Source organism: Solanum lycopersicum, chromosome 11 (genome assembly GCF_036512215.1).
Source record: "Solanum lycopersicum chromosome 11, SLM_r2.1".
Classification (NCBI taxonomy): domain Eukaryota; kingdom Viridiplantae; phylum Streptophyta; class Magnoliopsida; order Solanales; family Solanaceae; genus Solanum; species Solanum lycopersicum.
The window spans coordinates 1,235,864-1,262,364 of record NC_090810.1 but is presented as its reverse complement, the minus strand read 5'-3'; the positions used below and the strand labels follow the sequence as shown (position 1 = coordinate 1,262,364).

Sequence of the window (26,501 nt, the reverse complement as noted above, 5' to 3'; positions counted from 1 at the left end):
GTAGACGATTTCTTCTTCATCATCCTGCTCAGTCACTTCACGGTCGGGGCCACTGTTATCTGCTCCCAGATCATGGGCGAGGTATTTTCCGCCCTTTGGGTCGCTATGGGTCGCCAATTCCTCGTCGAGCGCCGCGTTTCTGCCCAACAACACAGCAGTCTCGATATCTATCTTCGCCTCTCTCGCCTTTCCTTCGTGTATCTCCAAACGAAGCAAGTTCAACCTTTTCCTTAGGCTTACGGTTTCCATCTCAACCTCCTTCTTTCTCTTTATCTGTGACGCCAGATCTTCATCCAAGGTTGTGACCGCAGCTTTGTAGATCGCCGTGGTCGCGTCTACTTTGAGTCCTTCCTCCTTAACCCTCTGAATCTCTTGAGTGACTCGCTCGATCTTTCTTCGCAATTCCTCCTCAGTGAGCTCCGTCTGGACGTTCTTGCTTTTGTCCATAGCGGTGATTCGACTTTCCTGAGATGATAGAGCGGTATTTAGAATTTATGGTATGGATTTTGTGTGAGAAACTTGAGACTCGGGAATTTTGGTCGGACATTTGTAATGTTGGCTTCTGTATACTCTTTTGAATTTTGGCTGGGAGTGGGTTTACGATATCCTCAATCAAAGCAACATAACACATAAACATTTAAACAAATATATCGTGTCCTAAACATGCATGTGACCCTTTTGTGCCAAGGGTAGGCCTAGCGATCTGAAGGATGTATTGCGCCATTTAAATAAGTAATTGTACCCCCGAAACAAATTTCACTAGATGTCATAGCGTTCATTACACAATCAAAATTAAACGGGATAATCTTGGGAAGGGGATGTAGTGCAAATACACATATAAAATCAATCCCACGCAGGGGAGTTAAAAGGTCGATGATCCAGCTCCTCTTCTGGCCTTCTCCACTTCTTCTCGGATAATGCATTTGCTGGTGAACACGTATGGCTCAGCGAACGCAGCTTTGGAAGATGTTGGTACGGCTTGTAAGGTGTTCATCTGCTCATCCAAAATAGTGTCCAAACGCATTAGACAAGTCCTTGTGTCAGCTAATTCTTGTGACATTACGGCCAAAACTCTCTGATTTTCTAATTCCCGGAGTTGGTATGCTTGCTCTTTTTGTTGAAATTCCTGTTCTTTCTTATAGAATTCCTGCTTCCTCCGGTCCCACTCTTGCTGAAAATGGTACGCGTGAATCTGAAGCCTTGTCTCCACGTCTTCGATTTTCCGACTCGTGCGTGGTGTCGGATCCACTACACCATGCAAATTATTATGCAACCATGTCTTATATTCGTCGACATACCCAGCTCCATACCTATCTTCGGTGACCTCCCACTTCATGTTGACACGTCCGGCCCATTCCTGGAGGATAATTTTAGCGAAAGGTATTTTGTCCTTCCCGTTGTAATCAACAATGAAAGAGCTGGCATCTCCTTGGGCGGGTATGATTTGGACTTTCCCAAATTGCCGCATTACTCGTGTCGGGTTGTAAGGACGCAATCCTCTGATGCCGGGAAGGACTAAAAATGGCAATTTGGCCCTTTGTGCTGCTATCATCTGAGACCTGAAGCTCGGTAATACCCATTGTATGTCTCCTTCTTTCAAATTGTAAAACACTTTTGCCCACGCATCCCTGGTGGTGTGAATTGGAAATTTACGGATACTCAAGTAGAACTCATAATTATCGAGAGGACTTGTTTGACTTGGTTCGGCCAAACCCTGTAGCTGGGGGTTGTCTCTTTTGCATAGATGTTCCGTCAACCACCATTGAAGTAAGATGTTGCAACCTTGGAAAAACGGAAAACCATTCTTGCACAGGCTCAAAGATCGGTAAATGTCGGACAAGATGACTGGGGCCAAACAGCAATATTTCTTTTCTTCAGATTTTCTACCGACTCCTCTGAACATGGCATTCACTACCATCACTACTCTGGTGTCGATCTCTTTTCCTTCGTCTTTAGGGAACACCATAGTTCCCAAGAGGCATGCGGAGAAAGCGATAGCTTGGGTTTGCCTCCAAGTACTGTGATCATGAAATTCGTCCGGGAACAATCTAAAATAATTATCGTGCCCCCACCTCTCGAAAAACCTCATCAGCGGAATGTTGTTGGGCTCTAACCAATCTGCATTCACTAGGAATAGCATATCCCTCAATTCGTTCTTGGTTGGCCTATCTGGTAAGAGAATGTGATGATCGGGACGCTTTTTCCTTTTGCCACACGTCCCAATCGAGTCAAGGCAATCTTTGATCTCTTCTAGTGTGGGTGTTATTTCGACATCTCCAAATCGAAAGACCATCTTCTTATCGTCCCAAAATCGGGTGATGACCTCGATAAACGTGGGCCATACCTTGAAATCCATTATCGAAGGTAGGTGACCCAAGTAAATCGAGATTTCTCTCTTTTGACACTCCTTAAGATTGCCCCACCATACTCGAAGAATGTCGGGTGCCTGGGTGACCATTTTGAAGTGAAGGAACTGACTTGACATCTACAAAAACATACAACTAGTTAATTTCAATCCCCCCGATACAACAACTAGTTAAACACGCAATACATCCTTCAAATTTAAACAACAAACATGAGCGTCCTATCGAGCCGCAGGCTCTTTGGACTCAAGGTGGACTTTTCTAATGGGCCCGACACTCCTTGGGTGTCGGGTCATCCTAGGCCAATGCACTATTTTCGGGATTTGGTTTCGCTCTATCCTAGTTTGACTAAGAGTGGGTTGTATTTAGAGTGGATTGGGTAACCCAAGCGGACTACTTGGGCTGGGACAATTAACGATCATTGACTATCAAGTAGTCAACTACACTCGTCAGGGTGCCCCGAGAAGATTTTTGGTTAACGAACGACTGCGAACCCGCATAATCGTCCTTTAGTGGAAATGTAAAAAAGTGTCGTTTGACGGAAGTATGTATGCTATGTATGCAACAGTTTAAAAAATCTAAATAATTTAAACACTTAAACAGTTAATCACAAATAATCAAATGCGTTAATCTTAAGGTTAGAATCCTCCAAAGTCCCCAGCGGAGTCGCCATTTCTGTTTTATCGAAAAAAGGGTGGTGATTTTCGAAAAGAGTTTATTTTCGACTTTTAGGAGTCGCCACTTAATTTTTAAGAAAAATCAAGAAAACTTCGTTTCTAAACAACTTAAACAGAAAAATTGTTTTGAAACATTTTAAGGGTTCGGGATTCCTATTAGTATCTTAGGAAGGTGTTTAAGGCACCTAAGATACTCCGTTAATACGGTTTTCCGACGATTAACTTATTTGACTATTTTTTAAAGGCTAGCGAATTTTTTAAAGCTAGATTTCTCAAATCTTAATCAAACTTAATAAAACATTATTGCTTTAAAATCCGTTTAAAGTTAACTCTTTTTTAAACTTTTTAATTCTAAGTCAACTCGTGAATTTGAAACTTTATTGTTTTAAGATTTATTTTAATTTTGATAAAATAAAAGGCGTCGGAGGGGTTTGGAGTTTCTAAACCTAGACTATCGATAGTCTACACAAACATGTAAAACAAGTAACGGGGAGGGAGAGAGAGAGAGAGATTTGGGTCCAAACTCGGGTTCTGTTCGCCTTGACCGAGTTTTGGACCCACCTGTTTTTGGGTTTTTAACCCATTTACCTGTCCTAATCTAAACATATAAAAGAAATACAAGAAAGTAAAACGATAAGGGCTTATGCCCATTACAAATAAAATACAACACAATAAGAAAATATTCTAATTCGCCTTTGGATTCTTCTTCAATACTTTCAACTTCGGAATCTCCTTGTCTGTTTCAAGGCCTGGCTCTAATGAAAGACTTTTGAGCCTTTACGGCTCTCTCGAAATAAAGAAGACGAGAGTTTAATAATAAACTCAGACGGTGTTACATGCATAAAGATGGAAACAATGATTAGTATATCGCATAATCGAAACCGCAATACATACAAGATAAATCAAGACAACATCCCAAACAATAACAACAACAAGATTTAATTTAAGACAAGGATGATTAATATAGGGAAACAAATTCTAAAGAACTTAATAATTCAAATCACGCCACTTACCACATGACAAATTACCTAAGCAAAAATGGCAAATATAGAATACACAGCACTAAGTGAAAGTAGGCAACTAAGTTATTCATTCCGTACTTAGTTGACATATGACATAAACGTATTTGCGTGATAAATCCAAATGACCTCGAACATTCCTCACAAGCTTTGAAACAACAGAAAGCATGCATATTCTGAAACACTTAAGTCAAAGTCTAACAAGAAGAAGGCAACCGGTAACTTATAACAATCAAATGCTAAAGTCTCAAGAAAAGGTTATGTAATTTCGCTAAGCATACACAACTATGTATCGATGAAGTTAGGGTAGGCAGTAAAGGCCTTCTCCATATCAATAACAATCAAACATTTAGACAATTAGGAAGCAACCCCCAACAGCTCATTTCCCCCCCCCCCCCCCCTCCTCCAACTGGACCACATGGACTCGAATTCCCAACAGATGCTAATCAATGAAAACTTCAGAGAAACAGCACGAAATAGCGATAAACTTCGCGTTACAAACCAAATTCCAGCCAAAACGGTCCTAAATACTGATACGTAAACATCTATGCCATGATGACCACGTGATAAACAAAACTAACAACACAAACGAGCAAGTGTGACGGGCAAAACTACGACGTGTGATATATCATGAATTCGAGCTAAACCCAACAAATAACATTCTATATTTAATCTACAAGTCATATATATCATAGAACAGAACCAACTTAAGACCAATGCGATACGATTTACGCTATGACACACTCATAATCAACATATGAGCAGCCTCAGACGAGAAAACATAATAGAACAACATCATGTTATATGACACATGCGACATCCTGCAGTTACGGCAAACAAACCATATGCTTAACGTTCACACATTTGACAAATAGACCCAGCACATGAGAGGCTCGCCAAAACGAATAACAGTAGATAACCCATAGCACGAAACGACGAAGAAACAACTTCGAGACAGAAGAAACAAGAAGACGGAAAGAAGGCAGGGGAAGATTACCTTTTCGAGAGCAGCGACTGGAGCGGGAACGAGCAAAGAAGACCTCAAACCACCCTCTATCTCGGATGCTTGAACCAAAATGTCACACTAATGCTTCGTCGAAATGGTTTCTCTTCTTCCGAAAATTTTCAACTATCTTTGGTATCTTATATCAGGGGATTTTATTTTTTCTTTCAGCCAAAACCACGACAGCCAACGAAAGTCGACAACAACCAAAAATCGACAACAGCCAAGTCGAAAGAATTTTCCAGAAAATTTCTACCAAGAAGCCAACAATAGTTTCAACCTAAACACCTTTTCAGACCCGAAATTTCTAACCCCCTTTTTGGAGAAGGAAGAGGGGTTTATATAGCGAGAGAATTAGGTGTTCCGATGAAAAGGGAGGGCGGGAATGACGAGTTTGAAACTTGAATTTTCTCTTTGGGTCAAACCCATCAAGGAACGATGCGTGTGGCGAGGGCGACTACGACGTTTCGCAGACCTGCTTGACAGGGTATGGGTCTCTGTGCTTCCGTCTGATTCACGCGAAGAGAAAGATGGAAGGAGAAGAGTGTGGGGTTGTTGGCGTTTGCAGGAGTCGGTCTGTTTTTCTGGGTTTCTGTCGAGAGGGGAAGGAGAGAGCGAGCGTGGGGGAGACGCGGGAGAGAGGGAGAGAGCACGGGGAGAGGGTCGCGTGGGCGTGAGGTTTCTGGAAAACGCGTGAGGGCGCTTTCTGGGAGGCATCTGTTCTTTTCATTTTTTCCTGGAAATCACGATGGAAAGGGGAAGAAGAATGGGGTGAGACGGGTCGGAGCGGGTAAGGGAAAAAGGATGGGGCCGGGTTGGGAAATGGGTTGGGTTAAAATAAAAGGGATTTGGGCTGAAAATAAACAAAAGGGAAATGGGCTGTTGGGTTTGAATTGGGTTGGGAAATGGGTTGGGTTAAAATAAAAGGGATTTGGGCTGAAAATAAACAAAAGGGAAATGGGCTGTTGGGTTTGAATTGGGTTGGGATGAGGAAAGGAAGTGGGCTGGAGGAAGGGAAGCTTTTAAGATACACACATATACATATACATATATGTATATACATATATGTATATATATACATCTATCTTATTTTCGCAAGATTTATAAAACCAATTAACTTAAATAATTTGAAAACTCATGAAGCTCGATAATTAATTTATACCAACGCGGGTCAAAAATTAGGTGTCAACAGGCGTTTAGCCATGTGATATCATATCATGATATGGAATCAGTGTTTGGATATGTGATTTTAATTTATGGAGATAGATGGAGTTCTTATATTATTTAGTAGGCGTTTAGCCATGTGATATCATATCACGATATGGAATCAGTGTTTGGATATGTGATTTCACGCTGATTTCATATCATGGGATGTGATTCTATATTCTTCAAAAAGTATGATGTGGAATTACATGGTGATTTCATATTATGATTTGAGATATATTAATATAAAAATTGATTCACAAGTTTATATTTTGTTAAAATAATACTACATTTGTATCTACTAAACATTTATTTCCTATGTAAATAAAATTTTTAATCACATCATTATTTTTTAAAATTTATTATTCTCACCGACATAAAATTTATTATTTTCAAACATATAACCACTTTAATTCACCAACCCTGACTGTTAAAGCGATGAAATATTTATGGCCTATAAACATGAAAATATATTTGCGGATGATATTGACCAACAAATGGCTCAAAGTAACAATGTTGGTTCGTCTTCTAGGTCACATGATCGAGAAACTCGAGTTCAACTTGAGGAAATTGTACGTTCAATTTTTTAAAAACTACTACACTACTATTATATTAAAAACTAGTACACTACAATTTATGTTCAATTTTTTTTACTAAATTAAAGTTAGAGAAAACAATAAGTAGGTTTATAAAATAATGATTCCAATCAATATTTTAAGTATAACTTAGAATTATGATTTCATATTTTAAATAATAGCATGACTTGAGATTTCAAATGTTATTTTAAATGTAAGACTTGACTCATAGAGATTGTATATTTTGTAAAAAAAAAAAAGAAGCCTTATATCGTATTAAATTTTACAAGAAAAATCTCATGCTCGACATGAAAAAGATTGCTCTAATCATAAAAAAATGTTACATTAAAAAATAACTAGTTACTAGTAAATCTTTATAAAATTATGTGGAGATATGCAATATCAGCGCCTCGCTTTAAGATATTCTCATATCTTGTTTATAAACAAACTATATATGATTTCCTCATGTGGTAAGAATACATAAGAATTAAGAAAATTTTAATAATTTTCACTAAGTTAGTGAAATTTAAATATAACTTAAAACATTCAAATTACATGTTATAATAAACTTTAACATTAAATTCGATTAGTTTAAATTGCTAACAAGATGTACATTAATTGAATTTAGTACAAATTGGTTGAGCCTCTTATGTACTATTTATTTGACCTTTGAAATATTTAGTAGAAATATATATTTTCTAAAGAAGTCAGCATTGACTAACAAGTTGTACGTATTATAATTCAGATAATTTAGACTACGTCTACAAGAAAATAAACTACGTTGTTAACAGGTTATATATATTATATATTTTGTATTTAATAAAGAAAATAAAAAATAATATTTCAAAGTTATACTCTAAAATAAATCATAAATATTTATATGGTAATCTCTTCCTAATCAAAGAACTGAAACATCGACAATGACGTGACTCATCGCAAAATAGTTGATAAATGATTTGTTTATCACGTTTTGTGAAGGAATATCTAGGAAGGTGTTTCGGAAATTGGTCTGATCTCACATCTCTTTTCATTTCGTTTGAAAAAAGGAACAATTTCAAAAAATCTTAGAAATCATGGAAAATATATATAATAAATCAAAAAGTATATGTCATATAATTGAGACGGAAAGAATAATATATGAAAAATATTACATATTGGAACCTTTCTCATATTAATATGCTGAAAAATATTTATTAAAATTCTGCAATTCGACTCTTAAGAATCGAAATACAACTAACTTAAAATATTAAAAAATAATACAAACACATTTAATATTTGAATTTTTACAAATACAATAATTAATATTACTAAAATTCAAGTCAAATATAAATTACTTTCCACCAAAAAATTATTCTTTTTAAAAGTACTTTCAAAATAAATTGTTTTTAATATTTGGTCAAAGAGGTTAGATATTCTTTTTCTTTTTAAGGTAAGTAGTGTAATATAATGGACGTAGAAAAAAATGTTTTCTTTTAGTGGGAACTATTATTTTTATTGTATATATTTGACTGACCATTTTATTTTCTTTTAACAACTAATATGTATTATTGACCATTCACCAGTTTCAAAATTTTTGACCCTCTCTCTTCTCAAAAAAAATAATAATTATTTCTTTAATATAAACATATTGTTATTTTAATTATTATAATTATAAAAAGTCCAATAATTTACTTAATATATGATTGCAACGGGTGATAATATTAATTAATCAATATATTCATGCAAATTGTGCATTAGACCATTCCACAAAATAAAAAAAAGGAATGATGAAGAATTAAAATTACTTTCTTTATTTTATTTTCCTTGGCCTTCATTTTACTTATGTATTTTAGAAAAAATAGCGAGAATTTTACTACTTTGTTTTTGTAATTTTTAAAATTTTAAATAACGGTATAAAACAATAATAATTAAATTTACCGTTTTAAGAAAATTAATTTAGTAAAATACATCTTTAGTTATTATAATTTTCTTAAAGATCAACATAAACAAATAATATGAATGAAAAGGAAGGAGTAATTCATTAGAAAACGTACAACTAATTAGATTTATGGAAATAAGTAAATGTGTATGATGATTAGTGACAAGTCAAGTGGATGATGAATGCTAATTAAATATAAGTAAGTCTTAAAATAAGACAATTATACAGAAATATGAAGCAAATTGAAACATAAAATTAATACATTGACTAGTTCCTTTCATCACCAAAGTGGTCTAGTCTACATGTTTGTGGTATGACTAGAAAGAAAAAAAATTAGAACTTTCTTAAATATAAGCGACATCAGGATTTTAAATCTATAAATTTTGATTTTGGAAAAATTAGATTACTGAATAAATTATAAGTGAATTTTGAAATATAAATATAAAATTTTAATCAAATTAAATTTATTGAATCCTGTTGAACTCGTAAATAAATTTATAGCTTCACACTTGTCGTTAAAATCAGATATGTGTTAATTAGAGTATATTACACACATATATCATACAACTTAAGTACTATATGTTCACATATATATATATATATATATATATATGAAAACGGAATTAACTACTAACTTCTTGAATTTGATTGTTAATTGCCAATAATTAAGTGGTTTTTTTTTATACCAAATATAATAAGGCAAGATTATTTTATAATTTATATGAGCAAGAAGAGTAATTTGTCACATTTTATATAATAATATATATATGCGATAGACTTTTTCAAACAAATTAAGGAATGTATTCGTCCAAAACGCGTAAAGAAAATTCAATAGAAGTTTTTAAAAGACCTTTTATATTACTTGGTTCTTTGTTTAATCTTTGTGTGATGTAAAAAGAAAATTTAGCTTTTGTATTTTATCAAATATCGTTTTTATCCTAGAAAGTATTTTCTCCGTTTCAATTTATCTGATACAGTATCATAGATATTCGTGTAGTTATAAAATATTATATATTCAGAATTATAGGAAGAACATTTAAAAATTAAATTGTTATTATATAAAAATATGTCGTATGAAGAATGAGTTCAATATTTTTTTGCTTATATCCTGTCTATGTACTAAAATCATTTAACTGTATAAATATTTTATTGTGAATCCAATTATCATTATAAACTAATATAAAATTATTATAAAAAGTTCAAATTCTCAATTTACCTATGATCACACGAAATCAATAGATTATATTTTGAAGAAGAATTTTTTCTAAAATAAATTTTCTATTGAGAAACTTTATAATCTCAATATTCCAACACATACTCAACTCCGTTAATCATGATTCATGACTAAGTAAATTCTGAGTATCCAAGAAAATTAGATGCATGAATAATGGACAAAATAATGGATATTTTTTAATTAAAATGTAATAAAATATAAGCAAATTAAACCTTGACCGTGGCATGAATAAAAAAAAGTCAAAAAGGAAACAACAACTTACAAACAAATACCAATGAAATAATAACGATATATCCAATAAAATTTCGCAAGTGAGATCTGTGTAAGAATAAACATAAAGAGTTTATCTTTTATCTCGTAAAGGTCGAGAAGTTATTCTCGAAGGACCCTTGATTCAACCACAACAAATCGAAATAGTTGTCTTACAAAGAAAAAAGGCTAGTGCGAAAAAACACGACAATATATACGTAAAGCAGTAAAGAACATTCAAGAAAAAATCATTGATAATAAAAAAAATAGTGCGATAATCGAAACACAACAGATAACATATAATACCAATGCATCTTATTCAAATATTCATAAATTTCGTTTTATAAAATTTTGAAACTAATTTTAAAATTTTAGTAAACATTTTAAACAATACTACTTTTATCATTTTTGTTCAATTCTGATTATTTAAATCTTATTTTTATTAAATAAATCAATCTAATCCTATTTAACTCTAAGACCTATTCTTAATAATGGTACTAAAAGAACATATAAAATATTATGTCCTAAGTTATTTTAGTAAGTTTGTGGGAAAAAATTGTTCTTTTATTGCATGCTGCGGTTAATTTAAGGCACTATATATATCCACTTGACAAAACGGTAGATTACAAGTTATTGTATAGATAGATATATTTTAGTTGACTTCTACTAAGTCACGAATAGAATGAATTTTAGATTATTTTATTTTTTTTGGTCTTTGTACTATCTTTTGTGAAATAAATTACTTTAAGGAGTCGTTCGGTATGAGGTATAAAGTATAATAATTTAATGATAGAATATACAATTATTTTATTATATGTTTGATTGGAGGTATTAGGTAATTTTTGAATCATCTATTTCGCTATTTATACAATAGTGATAGAATAAGTTATTTCATATACGTAATGAGATAATTAATCTCAAAATAATTTGTTTCCGATCAAACGAAACACCATCATATATTCAAAACTAAACTTTAGAATTTATTGAAGTATTATCTTTAAAATTATTTTATTTTAGATTTTTTGTCATAAAATAGTACTTCATTTATTTTAATTTATGTGGTGTATTTAGATTTTCGAGATTCAAAAAGTTTAAATTTGATCAAGAATTAGCTCATGAAATCTTCAAAAAATTTAAAAATAAAACTCATATATTCGTAAACTTCATAAACAATACTATAAATTACAAAAATTGACACTATAAAATATTTAGAGTGAATTACATGATTAGATAAATATATTATACTGAACTTAATAAATATGATTATATCAATTTATTTTATGATTTTAAAATTAAAATATTAAGACCTGATTGGAAGTTATAATGGAAGTTGGACTAAGTATAATTAGACAAACATTTAAATCCATTTGTGTATTATAGAAAATACCAAGTCGTGTATACTCAACCTATCGTAAGTATATCATAAATGTATGATACTTATTATATTAGATAAAAATTGTAAAAATAAAAACAACATATTTATATATGGAGTGCACTTATCCACCGTAAAATTCAATCTAAATTTAAATTGTATATCACAGAATCTATTCTGGGATGACGCTTCATATTTAAAGCTCAAATTCGAGATCTGAGATGTGAACTTTGTTGGGTTGTTGTGTGTAGCAAGTTCCTTTCATTATTGTTCCTTTATTTATTAATTCATCTCAACCATATCTTTCCTATAAATAGCTGTCACTTTTCATCATTTTAAACACACTTAAAACACAAATGTTCTTTTTTATTCATCTTTCTCATCTAAATTTCTAAGCTTTTAGTTATTTTCTTTTTACTTTTGAATCAAAATGGAATTTGAACAACCAATGTTTAGAGAACACCACAACACTAAGAAATATAACCATAGTAGTTCTATTAGTAGTACTGTTTCCTCTGTTGCTTCACATGAAGATTTGAGAAGTAGAATTGAATCATTTCATGTTAGGGAAAAAGCTATTTCCAAAACTGAATCTGCTGAAAAAAAACTTTCATGGTTACGTTCACAGATTATTGGTGAAAATGTCGATTTCGATTCGCCTTTTGGGAAACGTAGGCTTACTTATGCTGATCATACTGCCTCTGGAAGATCACTTCAATATATCGAAAATTATATCATCAATAACGTCCTTCCTTTCTATGGTATGTTCGTTTACCTTAGTAACTATGTACGTACGATACTCCTTTATCCTTAACCAGAAGGGAAAGATAACAACTATTGTATTATTTTGTACAGGTAATAGTCATACTAGTGACAGTCATGTGGGATATCAAACGACGAAAATAGTGCATGAAGCAGCAGCTTATGTGAAGAAATGCTTAGGTGGAGGAGATGAAGATGCAATTATATTTTGTGGTTCTGGTTCTACTGCTGCTATTAAAAGGCTACAAGAAGTTATGGGGATTTCAGTCCCTTCTATACTAAGAGAAAAAGTACTCACAAAATGCTTTCGTAACGAAATGAAAGAGAGATGGGTTGTGTTTGTTGGACCTTATGAACATCATTCTAACATTCTGTCATGGAGACAGAGTTTAGCTGAGGTTGTAGAGATTGGATTGGACGAAAACGGGCTAGTAGATATGGAAGCATTGAGGGATCAGCTTGAGTTGTATAAGTCTACGAATAGACCATTGTTGGGTTCGTTCTCAGCTTGTAGTAATGTTACTGGGACTTATTCTGATACAAGAGCCATCGCTCGTTTACTTCATAAAAATGGAGCTTTTGCTTGCTTTGATTTCGCAGCAAGGTATGTTAATTGAGTTTGACTTTTGTATACTGACATACTAAGTATGTCGCGAAAAGATGACTAATATATGGTGTTATGTTGTAGTGGTCCATATGCGAAAATAGAGATGAGATCAGGAGAGATCGATGGATATGATGCTGTTTTTATTAGTCCTCATAAATTTCTTGGAGGTCCAGGCACACCTGGAATTCTTGTAATGAACAAAGCACTCTATCGATTGAGGACTTCACCTCCATCTACTTGTGGAGGTGGTACTGTTGATTTTGTTAACCCGTACAATGAAAAGGTATGTATGTACTAAGTTGCGCGGACTCTTCATCTTCTGCTTAGCTCTCATGATAATTCTGAACTTGATATATAATAAAATAAACAGGACACACTTTATGTGGAGAATATTGAAGAAAGGGAAGACGCTGGTACACCGCCAATCATTCAGAAAGTGAGAACAGCACTTGCATTTTGGGTGAAAGAGTTCATAAGTCATAAAGTAATTGAAAGAATGGAACACACTTACATTGAACTTGCATTACAAAGGCTTCTCCCAAATCCAAACATATGGATTTTAGGAAATGTAACAGCAAAGAGACAAGCTGTGCTTTCTTTTCTCATATATACTACAACTTACTCTTCGTCAAGTGATGGGAGTGGCGGAGACAATGAACTTTACTTATGGAGGGAGACAGGGAACAAGAAAGATAAACCTCTTCATGGTCCTTTTGTAGCTAAGCTTCTTAATGACCTATTTGGCATTCAAGCTAGAGGAGGGTGTGCTTGTGCTGGACCTTATGGACATAAGTTGCTTAAGGTTGATGAACCTCATTCTCTTGCCTTCAAAGATGCAATTGAAATGGTGAGTTTCGATAAATAAAGGATTTTAACTTATGTACTATATAATTATCTTTTTAACGTTAACTTTTCACTTGATATATAGGGCTATACTGGAGTTAAGCCGGGATGGACAAGGATAAGCTTTCCCTACTACATGTCGAAAGAAGAATTTGAGTTCATTCTAGCAGCATTAGAATTCATATCCATTTATGGACAAAGGTTCCTTCCTTTATACAATTTCAATTGGAAGAGTGGTGCTTGGACTTTCAAAAAGAAAGCTTTGAAAGAGACGCTTACGAGAGGGATGGATCACAATTGCAACTTTTGTGGCTCACCAATGATGAAGGAGTTGAACTTAGGTGGTGCCAATACTTGCCATGATAACACAAAAGAAGGATCATGCACTAACAGTAACAAAGAAGGCATTATTTATAAGTACGTAAAGTATCTTGAGACAGCCAAGCGCGTAGCTAGCCTCCTTCCTAAATTCCCACAGCAGAGACCAATACCTGAAGAACTAGACACTAATCTTGTGTCCTTTAGAGCCTGATAAAAATATGTATATGAAAATAAACTTTGTCCAATGTCTTGTTGGGCAAATTCGATCGTTTGATATGTAATAATAACTTCAAAGTATATGTATTCCCTTCGTTTTGTTTTTACTTGTTCAGTATGTATTTTGTATTTTCTTTAAGAAAAACATAAAGTATTTTTTGATTTCTCATTTGGTGTTGATTGATTCGTGTTTTACGCTCTCATTTGTTGTTGATCAAAAAGGATATTATGTATTAAGTAACAGTCTAACAGACTGTTTGGCTAACAGAAACTTGACAATTCAATTGTTTTGTTACTGCAGTTTAAAGAATTGGCTAAGTGTATGATCATATTGGTAAGTATCAGAGCAAGCTAATGCTCTTCAGACTCTAAAGGGTACAAAAGTTGGGTCTATTTCTTCAGGTATCGATCGTTGAGGTGGGAACTTGGGAAGGAGACTAGCGATGCGTTTGGCTGTCTCAATGTACTTTACATACTTGTGAACAAGACCTCTACCATGGTTGTTTTCCTTAGTGTTATGGCAATTTATATTCAATACGTTCGTCATCTGTGAACAGCAAAACTTGCAATTGAAAGCTTTTTTCTTGAAAGTCCACGCGCCACTCCTCCAATTGAAATGATACAAAGGGAGGAACCTTTGTCCATAAATGGATATGAATTCTATTGCTTCTAGAATGAACACAAATTCTTCCTTGGACATGTAATAGGGGAAGCTGACCCTTGTCCATCCCGGCTTAACTCCACTATAGCCCTGTTAAGACAAAGAAAATCGCGTTATGTTTCTACTACCAACATGGATGGAATGTAGAAACATATGTGGAGCCGTGGAGGCGCTCACCATTTCAATTGCATCTCTGAAAGCAAGAGAATGAGGTTCATCAACCTGAAGCAACTTATGTCCATAAGGTCCAGCACAAGCACATCCTCCTCTAGCTTGAATACCAAATAGGTCATTAAGCAGCTTAGCGACAAAAGGGCCATGAAGAGGTTTATCTTTCTTGTTCCCTGTCTCTCTCCACAAGTAAAGTTCATTGTCTCCGCCATTTCCATCACTTGACGAAGAGTGAGTTGTAGTATAAATGAGAAAAGAAAGCACAGCTTGTCTCTTTGCTGTTACATTTCCCAAAATCCATATGTTAGGATTTGGGAGAAGCCTTTGTAATGCAAGTTCAATGTAAGTGTGTTCCATTCTTTCAATTACTTTATGACTTATGAACTCTTTCACCCAAAATGCAAGTGCTGTTCTCACTTTCTGAATGATTGGCGGTGTACCAGCGTCTTCCCTTTCTTCAATATTCTCCACATAAAGTGTGTCCTGTTTATTTTATTATATATCAAGTTCAGAATTATCTTGAGAGCTAAGCAGAAGATGAAGAGTCCGCGTAACTTAGTACATACATACCTTTTCATTGTAGGGGTTAACAAAATCAACAGTACCACCTCCACAAGTAGATGGAGGCGAAGTCCTCAATCTATAGAGTGCTTTGTTCATTACAAGAACTCCAGGTGTGCCTGGACCTCCAAGAAACTTATGAGGACTAATAAAAACAGCATCATATCCATCCATCTCTCCTGATCTCATCTCTATTTTCGCGTATGGACCACTGCAACATAACACCATAAATTAGTCATATTTCCGTGACATACTTAGTACTGTCAGTGTATAAAAGTCAAACTCAATTAACATACCTTGCTGCGAAATCAAAGCAAGCAAAAGCTCCATTTTTATGAAGTAAACGAGCGATGGCTCTTGTATCAGAATAAGTCCCAGTAACATTACTACAAGCTGAGAACGAACCCAACAATGGTCTATTCGTAGACTTATACAACTCAAGCTGATCCCTCAATGCTTCCATATCTACTAGCCCGTTTTCGTCCAATCCAATCTCTACAACCTCAGCTAAACTCTGTCTCCATGACAGAATGTTAGAATGATGTTCATAAGGTCCAACAAACACCACCCATCTCTCTTTCATTTCGTTACGAAAGCATTTTGTGAGTACTTTTTCTCTTAGTATAGAAGGGACTGAAATCCCCATAACTTCTTGTAGCCTTTTAATAGCAGCAGTAGAACCAGAACCACAAAATATAATAGCATCTTCATCTCCTCCACCTAAGCATCTCTTCACATAAGCTGTTGCTTCATGCACTATTTTCGTCGTTTGATATCCCACATGACTATCACTAGTATGACTATTACCTGTACAAAATAATATCATAGTTGTTATTTTTCAGTTCTGGTTAAAGATAAAGGAGTACGTACGTACATAGTTACTAAGGTAAACGAACATACCATAGAAAGGCAGGACGTTATTAATGATATAGTTTTCGATATAATGAAGACATCTTCCAGAGGCAGTATGATCAGCATAAGTCATCCTACGTTTCCCAAAAGGGGATTCGAAATCGACATTTTCACCAATAATCTGTGAACGTAGCCATGAAAGTTTGTTTTCATGAGAATCACTCTTAGAAATGTCATTTTCTGTTGAATGAAATGAATCAACTCTTATACCAAAGTGATCTTCCTGTGAAGTAGTTTTAAGATTATTGTACTTATTCATTGTTTGTGTTTGAAATGATGGTGTAACGTGCTGGTATTTATTTCAAATAATAATTAAAACAGAGTTGAATTTTTTGGTGTAAATAATTAGAGGAAATGTGACTATAGACTATAGTTGAGTTTTTTATAATTTTTAAGCTGAATGATATGTACGTGGTCCTACTTATATCCATCGATTAATTAATTAATTAATTTTATCATTGATGAGCAAAGTGATGACCAAGAAATAAAGTATCTTTATGAAGTTGTCTATGATCTAATTTTGATGGTTTTTTGTTCCCTTTGTATATTGGCATCGAAACCATGAGTTTTGTTATGATATTAATAATGATATTATATGGTGAAGCATAGGTGATAGGGTGAGAGATAGTTAAGGACGGAGTCATAGTTTAACAGTTTGATAATTTAGTTAGAAAATAAAGTTATTGTAGGTTTTAGCGCGATATTAAAGTCAATAACAACATGCATGAGATAGGTGTTTGGCTATAATCGTACATATAGCTGGTTAGGCGATTCAAAATTATATAATCGAACATATTTACTTAGTTTAAGGCTTAATTAAGAAATGAAATTGTATCTATGATGTGAGTCATAGGGCTACCCGGGTAGGCGTGGTATGATATTTAATGGTTCGGTAATTATTATCTTCGATTTTTAAAAATATTATACTATCTTCATACCAAATTAATTCAGTATGATTTGATATTTAAAGTTTCATTATGATATTTTACGGTATTGTAATTCGAAAAAATGGTAGGATTCCTGGATCTAACATTAGATCCGGTGAATCATTATTATAGTTTGGTCAACTTCAATTTGCATATATTCCTATAACATAAAGAATTGTGACTTTAATTTTTCACAAAATATCTCAATTATATCATAATACTAATACTTTACGCACTAAATATTCAATATAAAATATAAATATATACAAGTTGAAGATCAAATACATAAATAAATGCTATATGTATTGTCTATCGATTTATTTGAAAATACATATTAAATATAATAGTTTATATTTCAGAAAAATACATTCATTTTATTTTGTAAAACAAAAGTCAGTTAAATAATAATAACTATCTCATAGTCATTTCACTTTATTTTGAAATCAAAAGTCACTTAGTTATTTTTATTTTACATTATTGTTGGTTAAACAAAAAAATACTTTAAATAATATAATATTTTTTTCACATTATACGTATACATAACTTTAACCCAAAATATTTTCCAATTCTAATTTCTTAAATATTTTTTTTTTATGGTAACTAGCTCCTTTTTTTTCTATTTAATTTGAATGTTATTTGTGTACGTAATATTAAATTTAAAATCATTTCTTCTATTTATTTCGAATTTTATTTGCGTATGTGACATTAAAAGTCTAATTTCTTAAATCTTTCTTTCTATGTCAATCCTTTTTCTTTTTTAATGAGAATATTATTTGCGTATATAACATTAAAATCTCTCTTTTTAATTCGAATGCTATTTTTGTACATAACATTATGAGCTACACAATCTTTTTATTTTATTAGAAAGACGTCTAAATAATTCATTAATTATTTGATTACTAATTAGATAATCTTTTTCCTTTTTTATTTCATTGGATCAGATATCTTTGAATCTAAATAATACAATTAGATTTACTTTTGAAATATTTTTTTATTTTTTTTAAGAAATTCAATACTTTTGATAAACAATTTTGTGGTTTCTTTTGAAACTCTTCTAAATAATTCTGTTAAAATTTTTAGAGTTAGAAAATATTTCTTTTTGAATTTTCCAATTTTTTTTGAGTTTCTTAAAAATGGGCTCAAAAAAGAAAGGTCGGTCGCTTTCGGGGAGAACCAAAGGGAAGTTCAGCTTCCATTTTCCAAAAAATAAAAATCATCGTTTTGTTTTTGCTTTTTCATCAGCTCTCTGGGGAGGGGTACAATTTAGATATATGTCAAGATTTCAGACAAAAAGAAAATAAAATTTTGATCTGAATTCCGTCTCTCAACCAATCTTTTTCTTTTTAATGAGAATGTTATTTGTGTATACAACATTAAAATCTCTCTTTTTAATTCGAATGCTATTTTTGTACATAACATTATGAGCTACACAATCTTTTTATTTTATTTTATTAGAAAGACCTCTATTTGATTTGGAAGTAGGGATGAAAGAGACTAATAACAAAAAACACATAAATAAATAATAAAAATATAAAAAATATTAAAATTATTTTCTTTAATTATAAAAAAATAATCTCAAAGCAAGATATGGTAGGTGTCTCTTACATTTAATTTCACCATGTGTAGGGAACTACTTTGCTGAACAATTCATAATGAGGATTTCTGATAAAAATTTGATTCACCTAAAAAAAAATCTAGAAATAGACAAGTCATATATTCTATTTATTTATTTTAATAATAGCTAGGCCCAATAATTCAAAAAAATGGCTAACTATTATTAATAAAAACTGCCAAACTATTATTAATATTTAGGTAATCCCTTACAAAATCAAACTTTTATATTTAGGTAATCCCTTTTTTTAGAGGAAAAATTATTTTGAACTATGCTTGAACAACAAGATCAAATATTTCTTGTGGCTATGCATGTATAGCTGTCGTTATATAATGATGAATTTAATATATGAATATAATAAAATTTAAATAACAATCAAAATAAATAACTAACATATGATACAATATAATATGCAATAACCAGAGGCGTCAAATGAACTGCTTGAAGTTCATGTTGCGCATAAAATTTGGCAAAACGAAAAATGAAAGACTGAAATTCATTTACTCAAATGAGGTGCAGATGATGAAATTACGCCATGTGGCAAATTACTTGTATATATACATCCAAGAGGAGAAAAAATAATAAGATCAATTTGAAAAGTCGTAACTAAAATTTGTGTAATTATTAGCATAGTAATTATCTCCTGATCGAATAGTTACATGGCCAATTAAATAAGTCGAAATTGTAGTATCATAAAACTCAATTATATGACTTTCTAAACATGAACTAATTGATTTCACTCCTATTTCATCCAAATCTAATTCTTTTTCTTCTTCTACTGAATAAGTTATTAATCCACTTATTTATTAGTTTGATTCATAAAAATGAGTTTATAAGACAAGTAAATAGAAATAGCGAAAGTAATAATTTTACAAATAATTTGTGACATTGATCTAGAAATCGAGAGAGTAACCAAACAAAAATATAGGACAAAAAAGTGTAATAAAGAGAGGATTAATTAAATCATATGCATAAACAATAGCATAATGAATATTTTTCATATGGTTGACCAATGTATTCACAATAAAAATAAACAAAAATTAGCAAACAATTTTCACAACTAAACAACAAAAAAATGTCATTAGTTTCATTAATTAGTGTAAATTATTAAAGTAGCATCAGTGTAATTTAGCGATAGATTAATTCATATTCTTTATAGTGATATTTTTTTAATCGGTGTTTGGAGTCCATATTAGAATCCTGATTAAATCTGGATCGCATTATGCAAATCCGTTCGAGTATATCGCTCCCAACAGGATCTTTTCATATTCATGGCTCGAACGCGAGACATCTTGTTAAGAGTGAAATATTTTTTTCAGCAGTCGTATAGTGATTTTAGAATACTATAAATAGTTACTTGTTTTGCTTTAATTTATTTACTAATTCTATTAATTATATAGGATTATTTAATTTAATTACCTTTATTTATGATTATTTAATAATGGTCCCACTTGCATGAAAGATTTTATTGACTTTAATCTGATTTGTCAAATTCAGATGGTGACAATCTTGCTTTTTCAAGGATGGAATTACATAATATGCACATGCATGATTCACTTTCTCAAAAATAAAAATAAAAATAAATAAATAAATAAATAAATATATATATATATATATATATATATATATATATATATATATATATATATATATATATTCTTGAATAATGTGATAAAGTTGGATAACAATTTTAAAGATATATCAAATACTTAATAAGTTTCTTTTAAATATGAATGCTTTTAATCAATACTCTATAAATATGAATAGTTATAATTAATAGTATGCGAAAAGCTTTAATGACTTTGAATAGATGAAATTATTATTGTTTTCGCAAAAAAAAAAAAATTATACTGTCGCCAAAGATTTTTTTTAATCATAATTTAATTTACCTTGAAATATAAATAAATAGTGAATTATCAAATTTAATATTTCTGATCTTTTGAATTTTATGCTAGCCTTTACTATATACTTTATAAGGTTTCCCCTATACATTCCTCCGTTATTATTCAAAAAGATGAGGAGGAAAGGATTTTTTATGATCCGTTATAATTTGAATATATGAAATAAAATGATCATATGAAAAATATATATTTTGTTTTTTTTTAAAAAAGAATATACAATTAATTAAATGTACCATGCATAAGATCGATTTTTGAAAAATAACAAATGAAATGTTCATATCAAAGAGATCAATTGTCCTTTAATGGACATATGTGACACTCCAACATAATCGAAAATCTAAAATTATGATGAAAATATACCACAAATATAATAAATTACAGTTGAAATAAAATGAACAAAAATGTAAAATAAATCTTTAGGCTGAGGCACGGATATCTCGCTCTCTTTAAAGAGATTCAAGCCCACTGCGACATAATCTACACCGATCCAACAGTATAACTCTTGACTCGTCCCCTCCAGGATACAACAGCCCAACAACAACGTATAACTCAAACAACCCAAATTAGTTGAAGAGTCCAAAGCTCCACAAAAGAACACATTCCTTCAACATATAATAATCTCTTTTGTATAGTGAATATAGTTGAAAACTTAAGAATATTTTCTATGTCTCAACTCTGTCTTTCACTACAGTAACCTAAATATAATACTACTCATCTTTTTCACTCTATATTTTCTTGTACTTCTCTTGTTCTTCTCCTATCTCAACACAAATGAAGACTACACTGTTTATAGATAATGAATTCTTTCTTGCAATTTTGCCAAATGAATGGCTCAAATATTACATAAGTTACAATACATAAATATAAAATAATGGATGAAATGAAGAATTGACGATTACATAAGTTACTACAAACTTATGACCACTTTATTCCACAATTGATGAGAGTAAAGAGGCACAAATATAATATCCATAAACAGACATAACATGATATATAATGTGACATATAATACATATTTTTATTAATAATAAAATGTCACACCAACACGTATTAAAAAGATCATTCGTCTTTTGAATGACTGACATGACACTCCTTGACACCCCTTACATCAGAGATTGAACAAGAACTAGCGTAGACAATTTAACATAACCGAAATACGAAAAATCATGGTAAAAATAAACACTAAATCTAACTCATAAATACTAGAATTATCAAAGATCATATTAACCCAAATATGGACCTTTCACCTCAAAAGTACATGAAAAGTGGTTCATGTGTTGATGATGAAGTAGCTTAAACCCTAGTATATTGTATATATAAAAGAAACAAATATTCCCTAATTGAAGGGGTCCATATTTTTGTTACCCGTGAACCCATTTTGGAAAGTAGGCAACTTCCAAAACCAGCCTATTAATTGTTACTGTCCCTTCCAAACAGACCCTTACATTATACAACTAGGAGAAAAACCTACAAAAACAACTAAAATGTATATAATTTTTATATTGGTACCATAGTTCGATAATGACAAACACATAGATAACAAAATATAATCAGTATCCAAATTTTATAGGGTTGGAATTATTGAAACACTCAAAAATAAATCGAGTCACAGTAAAATGAAAAGTCTCTTACTTTTAAGGTGTATAAAATTACTTTAGTTAGAAAATATTTTATTTTTTAATATGAGACTTCTTAACATGAATTTTATGGGAGAAAAAAAAATCACAAATCAATAATAAATGAGATAAGTGGTCTTTTATATGTACTTAACAATCATCCTTTCATGAGTTATAAGTTTAATTAACTCAGTATTCATTTATTTTACATTAATCAAGATTTATTTCATATTCAGTATAACTCGATCTCAAATTCTCTAATTACAATCGAGGTGGAAGGATAGACTATTTTCTATTTTTCTCCTAATACATTTTATGAATACTTATCTTAATATTCCATTCATGGAGCCTTCACTCTACATCGTAGAGACAATAGGTTAAACTCCTTCGTGTACTTTCTCATGAAAATATTGAAAAAATTATGTCTTAGATTCTTAAGTTTATTTATGAATTTCGCTTCGACATCACCAGGTAGAAATTAATCCAAAATAATCTTTATTCCCATTTAGCAAATTTCTAAAAAAATAACTCCCCATAAAGTGTATTTCTAGTTTTCCTATTCTCCACTTAGTAATTCTCCTTAGTATAAAAGATAAAGCAACCCCCTTTTCATACAGCAATATATATTCTTTCTTTACTACACCAATAAATCTAACATCAAATCCCTTTTCATATACCTCTTCAAATCCAAAACAAGAAGGAAAAAAATATATATATTTGAAAAGCAAAGTCAATATGTCTTGTAATTTCCACTTCTTATTGATTCTTGTTTTCTTGATTTCACTTCATGAATTACCAACAATTTCCACCACCTCATCATCAATTGATTTGATTCAAAAAACATGTAAAAACACAAAATACTATGATCTTTGTGTATCATCTCTCAAATCAGATTCCACAAGCCTCAAAGCAGACACAAAAGGCTTAGCAACTATCATGGTCAAAATTGGAATGGTCAATGCCACAGCCACAAACAATTTTCTTTCATCACATGAATTAGTACTTAACACTACTAATAATTACACAAATAATGATTTGGTATTAATGAAGAAACTCATCAAAGATTGTGCTGATAAATATGCATTAGCTACTAATGCACTTCAAGATTCACTTCAAGATTTGAATAATGAAGTTTATGACTATGCTTACATGCATGTTATGGCGGCTGCGGATTATCCTAACGTTTGTCATAATGGATTTAAGAGGAATCCAAGATTGGATTATCCAACTCAACTTGCTATTAGGGAAGATGGATTTAAACATATTTGTGATGTGGTTTTAGGTATTCTTGATGCTCTTGGTTGGTGAAAAAAAATAATCCCCTTTTTTTTTTTTTATGTTATATGATATGTAAACTTTTTCTATTATTATATATGTGTTTAGTTTGTCTTTATCTATGTGTAGATTTAAAGAAATGAGGATTTGTATGTTGCCTTTAATTGTTCACTCTTTTTATGTATTGAGAGTTTACCTTTTTATGCAAGGCACTTTTAGTCTATGAGATCTGAATTATAATTTTATTTATTTATTGGGATATGTTTCTTTTGCCAAATATATTTGACTATTAAGTTGGGAAAAAGGAAAGAAAGCAAAAAAAGTGGGAAAGATTTTTCCACTACTAATTGTTTGTTTTCCCAATATGGTTGACCGGTGATTATTAGCGAGTCCAGCTTTATGCAAGTGAATTGCAGTCGACGATCTAAATCAAGAATGAGCAATTGAATAATTTTTGAAAAACGTAAAAGAATTTTTTTAACTTGTTAGGGAGCTCACTCAAGCTTGAGGCTAGTTTGGAAAAATTCAATTGAGCTTGCTTGACGGCCCTATCTTTCACCTAGATCCAAAGCAACTGCTTCAAGAATCAACTGAACTCAGGAAGTTAGGCTAAGACGTCGACATAGATGTAAATTTCATTCTTTTCTTTTTTTGCCTAAATGTTTTTTTCGTTTATGTGACAATTTTTTTCTTTTAATTCGTTTAGTACTAAAATGAAATAAATAAATTATTCCAACAGTTGCAACAATCCTCCTTTCTTTTTTATACTTGCAATTGTTTATCTATGTTTATAATCTATATCTATCTACTCTCATTTTCCCCATATAATAACAAGTTTTGAATTAGTCATTAATCCTTTTGAAGGTTTTGCGAACTTGATCCTTACTTATAGATATTGAACCAAATTGAAACGGAAGAAATACTTATATTTTTTTGGGAAAATGCACAAATACTGCTTTAACGTATGTCCAAAATTTTAAAGACACACTTATGCTATATTAAGGTCTTATTACCCTTTGAACTTATTTTATAAATAATTTTCTACCCCTTTTAGCCTGCGTGACACTATTTTGTGGACCCAGCGTGTGTTAACATTTTTTTTCAAGATAGTGCCACGTAAGATATAAATCATATCTCTTTAAAAAGTCAAATATTTCTCCAAAACTTATCGTCAAACACATAGTAAAACTTCACTCAAAATTTTATTCAAAAATGACATGCCAAAATTTTTGGAATCTTAGACCAAGTTCTAGATTAATATGTTATAGGTATATATTTATAGAAAAATTATGATGATATGAAATTCTTTGCAAACACTAGCTTAATATAGTATAAATATAGATAGATGATATATGTAGATATATTATGATGATAATTTAAATCTATGACCAAATGATAGCTTAATATGATACACATATAAATAGATATAGATATAGACATATAGATTAGGAAGCTATGAAGAAAAAAGCAAGAGGCTCCTCACTTGGAGATATTTAATTTTTTTTTTTTTTTATGGTTTCCACCCGGTGTTCGGAGACCATATTAGAGCTCCGACTAAATTCGCATAGCGCACTGCAGGGCTCATTCGGGGGTGACGCTTTCAACATGATTTTCTCCATACCCAAAGCTCGAACCCAAGACTTCAAGTTAAGAGTGAACCACTTCCATCATAATTTTCTCCATATCCAGGAATCGAACTTGAACTAAGAACCTAATATGCATTCAGAATGTTATTTTGATAAACTTTTTGCTAAATAGTAGATGTTTTGAAATTATATATATATATATATATATATTCTCAATTCAATACTATATACTATATAATATACATTAAATAAAAAAAATCATATATGAATAATATAATTTTCCAGTAAAAATGTTCAAATTAATAATACAAAAATTAATTGCATTTATTTTAGTATATAGATTGATAAGTTAGATTCTTTATAAACAAATAGTTCGTATATTAGTAATTCACTATATATTGATACACTTTATTATTAAATATTTCCATTAAAAAAATAGTTAAATTATACTCCTAAATTTACTTATGTTATCACAAGCATATGAATCGAACCAAACTAATATGAAATTAAGTTCCATCTTATCGTTTAAATTTATTATTATCAAATGTTGACGTCAAGATAATACACCTTATTATAATTAAGAAATTTAATAAATTAAAAATTTATAATATTTAATCAAACAATGAACTCAATATAGTCTACAAAATGAAGTTTAGAGAGGGTAGATTGTATATAGATTTTACTTCTATTTTGTGGCGATAAAAATATTATTTTTTAAATTTTTTTATCTCAAGTAGCAAATATAAAGACAGTTAAAATATAAAATATAGAAACAAAGAATATACAACAAATAGTAGGCAAAGTATAATATCATTTTAAAAAATATAAAACTCTATATTTAAATATATAATATTTATATATTTATTGATTTAGTGCGAATAAATTTTCTTTTAATTAAAAAATTCAAACTCACTCATG

General features: G+C 31.2%; 4 protein-coding genes across 4 annotated transcripts; 2 read left to right on the top strand and 2 right to left on the bottom strand.

The window, feature by feature from the left end:
• Positions 1 to 736: 736 nt before the first annotated feature.
• LOC138339572 (uncharacterized) lies at positions 737 to 5,780 on the bottom strand. Its single transcript, XM_069291382.1, has 2 exons — positions 5,057 to 5,780; positions 737 to 2,485 (listed from the first exon to the last, which is right to left on the bottom strand). Exon 2 carries the CDS (start codon positions 2,483 to 2,485, stop codon positions 863 to 865), a length of 1,623 nt encoding a protein of 540 aa, XP_069147483.1. The 5' UTR covers positions 5,057 to 5,780; the 3' UTR covers positions 737 to 862.
• Positions 5,781 to 11,692: 5,912 nt separating this feature from the next.
• LOC101247180 (uncharacterized) lies at positions 11,693 to 14,531 on the top strand. Its single transcript, XM_004249851.5, has 5 exons — positions 11,693 to 12,374; positions 12,469 to 12,979; positions 13,064 to 13,265; positions 13,353 to 13,829; positions 13,911 to 14,531. The coding sequence occupies exons 1-5, from the start codon at positions 12,044 to 12,046 to the stop codon at positions 14,355 to 14,357; spliced, it is 1,968 nt and encodes a 655-aa protein (XP_004249899.1). The 5' UTR covers positions 11,693 to 12,043; the 3' UTR covers positions 14,358 to 14,531.
• A 103-nt stretch (positions 14,532 to 14,634) lies between these two features.
• LOC101263966 (uncharacterized) lies at positions 14,635 to 17,007 on the bottom strand. The gene is made up of 5 exons (XM_004250403.5): positions 16,656 to 17,007; positions 16,052 to 16,562; positions 15,765 to 15,966; positions 15,201 to 15,677; positions 14,635 to 15,113 (listed from the first exon to the last, which is right to left on the bottom strand). Exons 1-5 carry the CDS (start codon positions 16,924 to 16,926, stop codon positions 14,724 to 14,726), a joined length of 1,851 nt encoding a protein of 616 aa, XP_004250451.1. The 5' UTR covers positions 16,927 to 17,007; the 3' UTR covers positions 14,635 to 14,723.
• Positions 17,008 to 23,205: 6,198 nt separating this feature from the next.
• LOC101246884 (cell wall / vacuolar inhibitor of fructosidase 2) lies at positions 23,206 to 24,220 on the top strand. The gene has a single exon (XM_004249850.5). The coding sequence runs from the start codon at positions 23,458 to 23,460 to the stop codon at positions 24,028 to 24,030; it is 573 nt and encodes a 190-aa protein (XP_004249898.1). The 5' UTR covers positions 23,206 to 23,457; the 3' UTR covers positions 24,031 to 24,220.
• Positions 24,221 to 26,501: the final 2,281 nt, after the last annotated feature.

Coding starts and splice junctions, on each gene's coding strand:
- LOC101247180 (XM_004249851.5), top strand. CDS start 12,044: ATGGAATTTGAACAACCAATGTTTAGAGAACACCACAACACTAAGAAA. Junction 12,980..13,063: donor TGCTTTGATTTCGCAGCAAG/GTATGTTAATTG, acceptor GTTATGTTGTAG/TGGTCCATATGCGAAAATAG. Junction 13,830..13,910: donor TCAAAGATGCAATTGAAATG/GTGAGTTTCGAT, acceptor CTTGATATATAG/GGCTATACTGGAGTTAAGCC.
- LOC101263966 (XM_004250403.5), bottom strand. CDS start 16,926: ATGAATAAGTACAATAATCTTAAAACTACTTCACAGGAAGATCACTTT. Junction 16,563..16,655: donor TAACGTCCTGCCTTTCTATG/GTATGTTCGTTT, acceptor TATTTTGTACAG/GTAATAGTCATACTAGTGAT. Junction 15,678..15,764: donor TTAACCCCTACAATGAAAAG/GTATGTATGTAC, acceptor TAAAATAAACAG/GACACACTTTATGTGGAGAA.
- LOC101246884 (XM_004249850.5), top strand. CDS start 23,458: ATGTCTTGTAATTTCCACTTCTTATTGATTCTTGTTTTCTTGATTTCA.
- LOC138339572 (XM_069291382.1), bottom strand. CDS start 2,485: ATGTCAAGTCAGTTCCTTCACTTCAAAATGGTCACCCAGGCACCCGAC.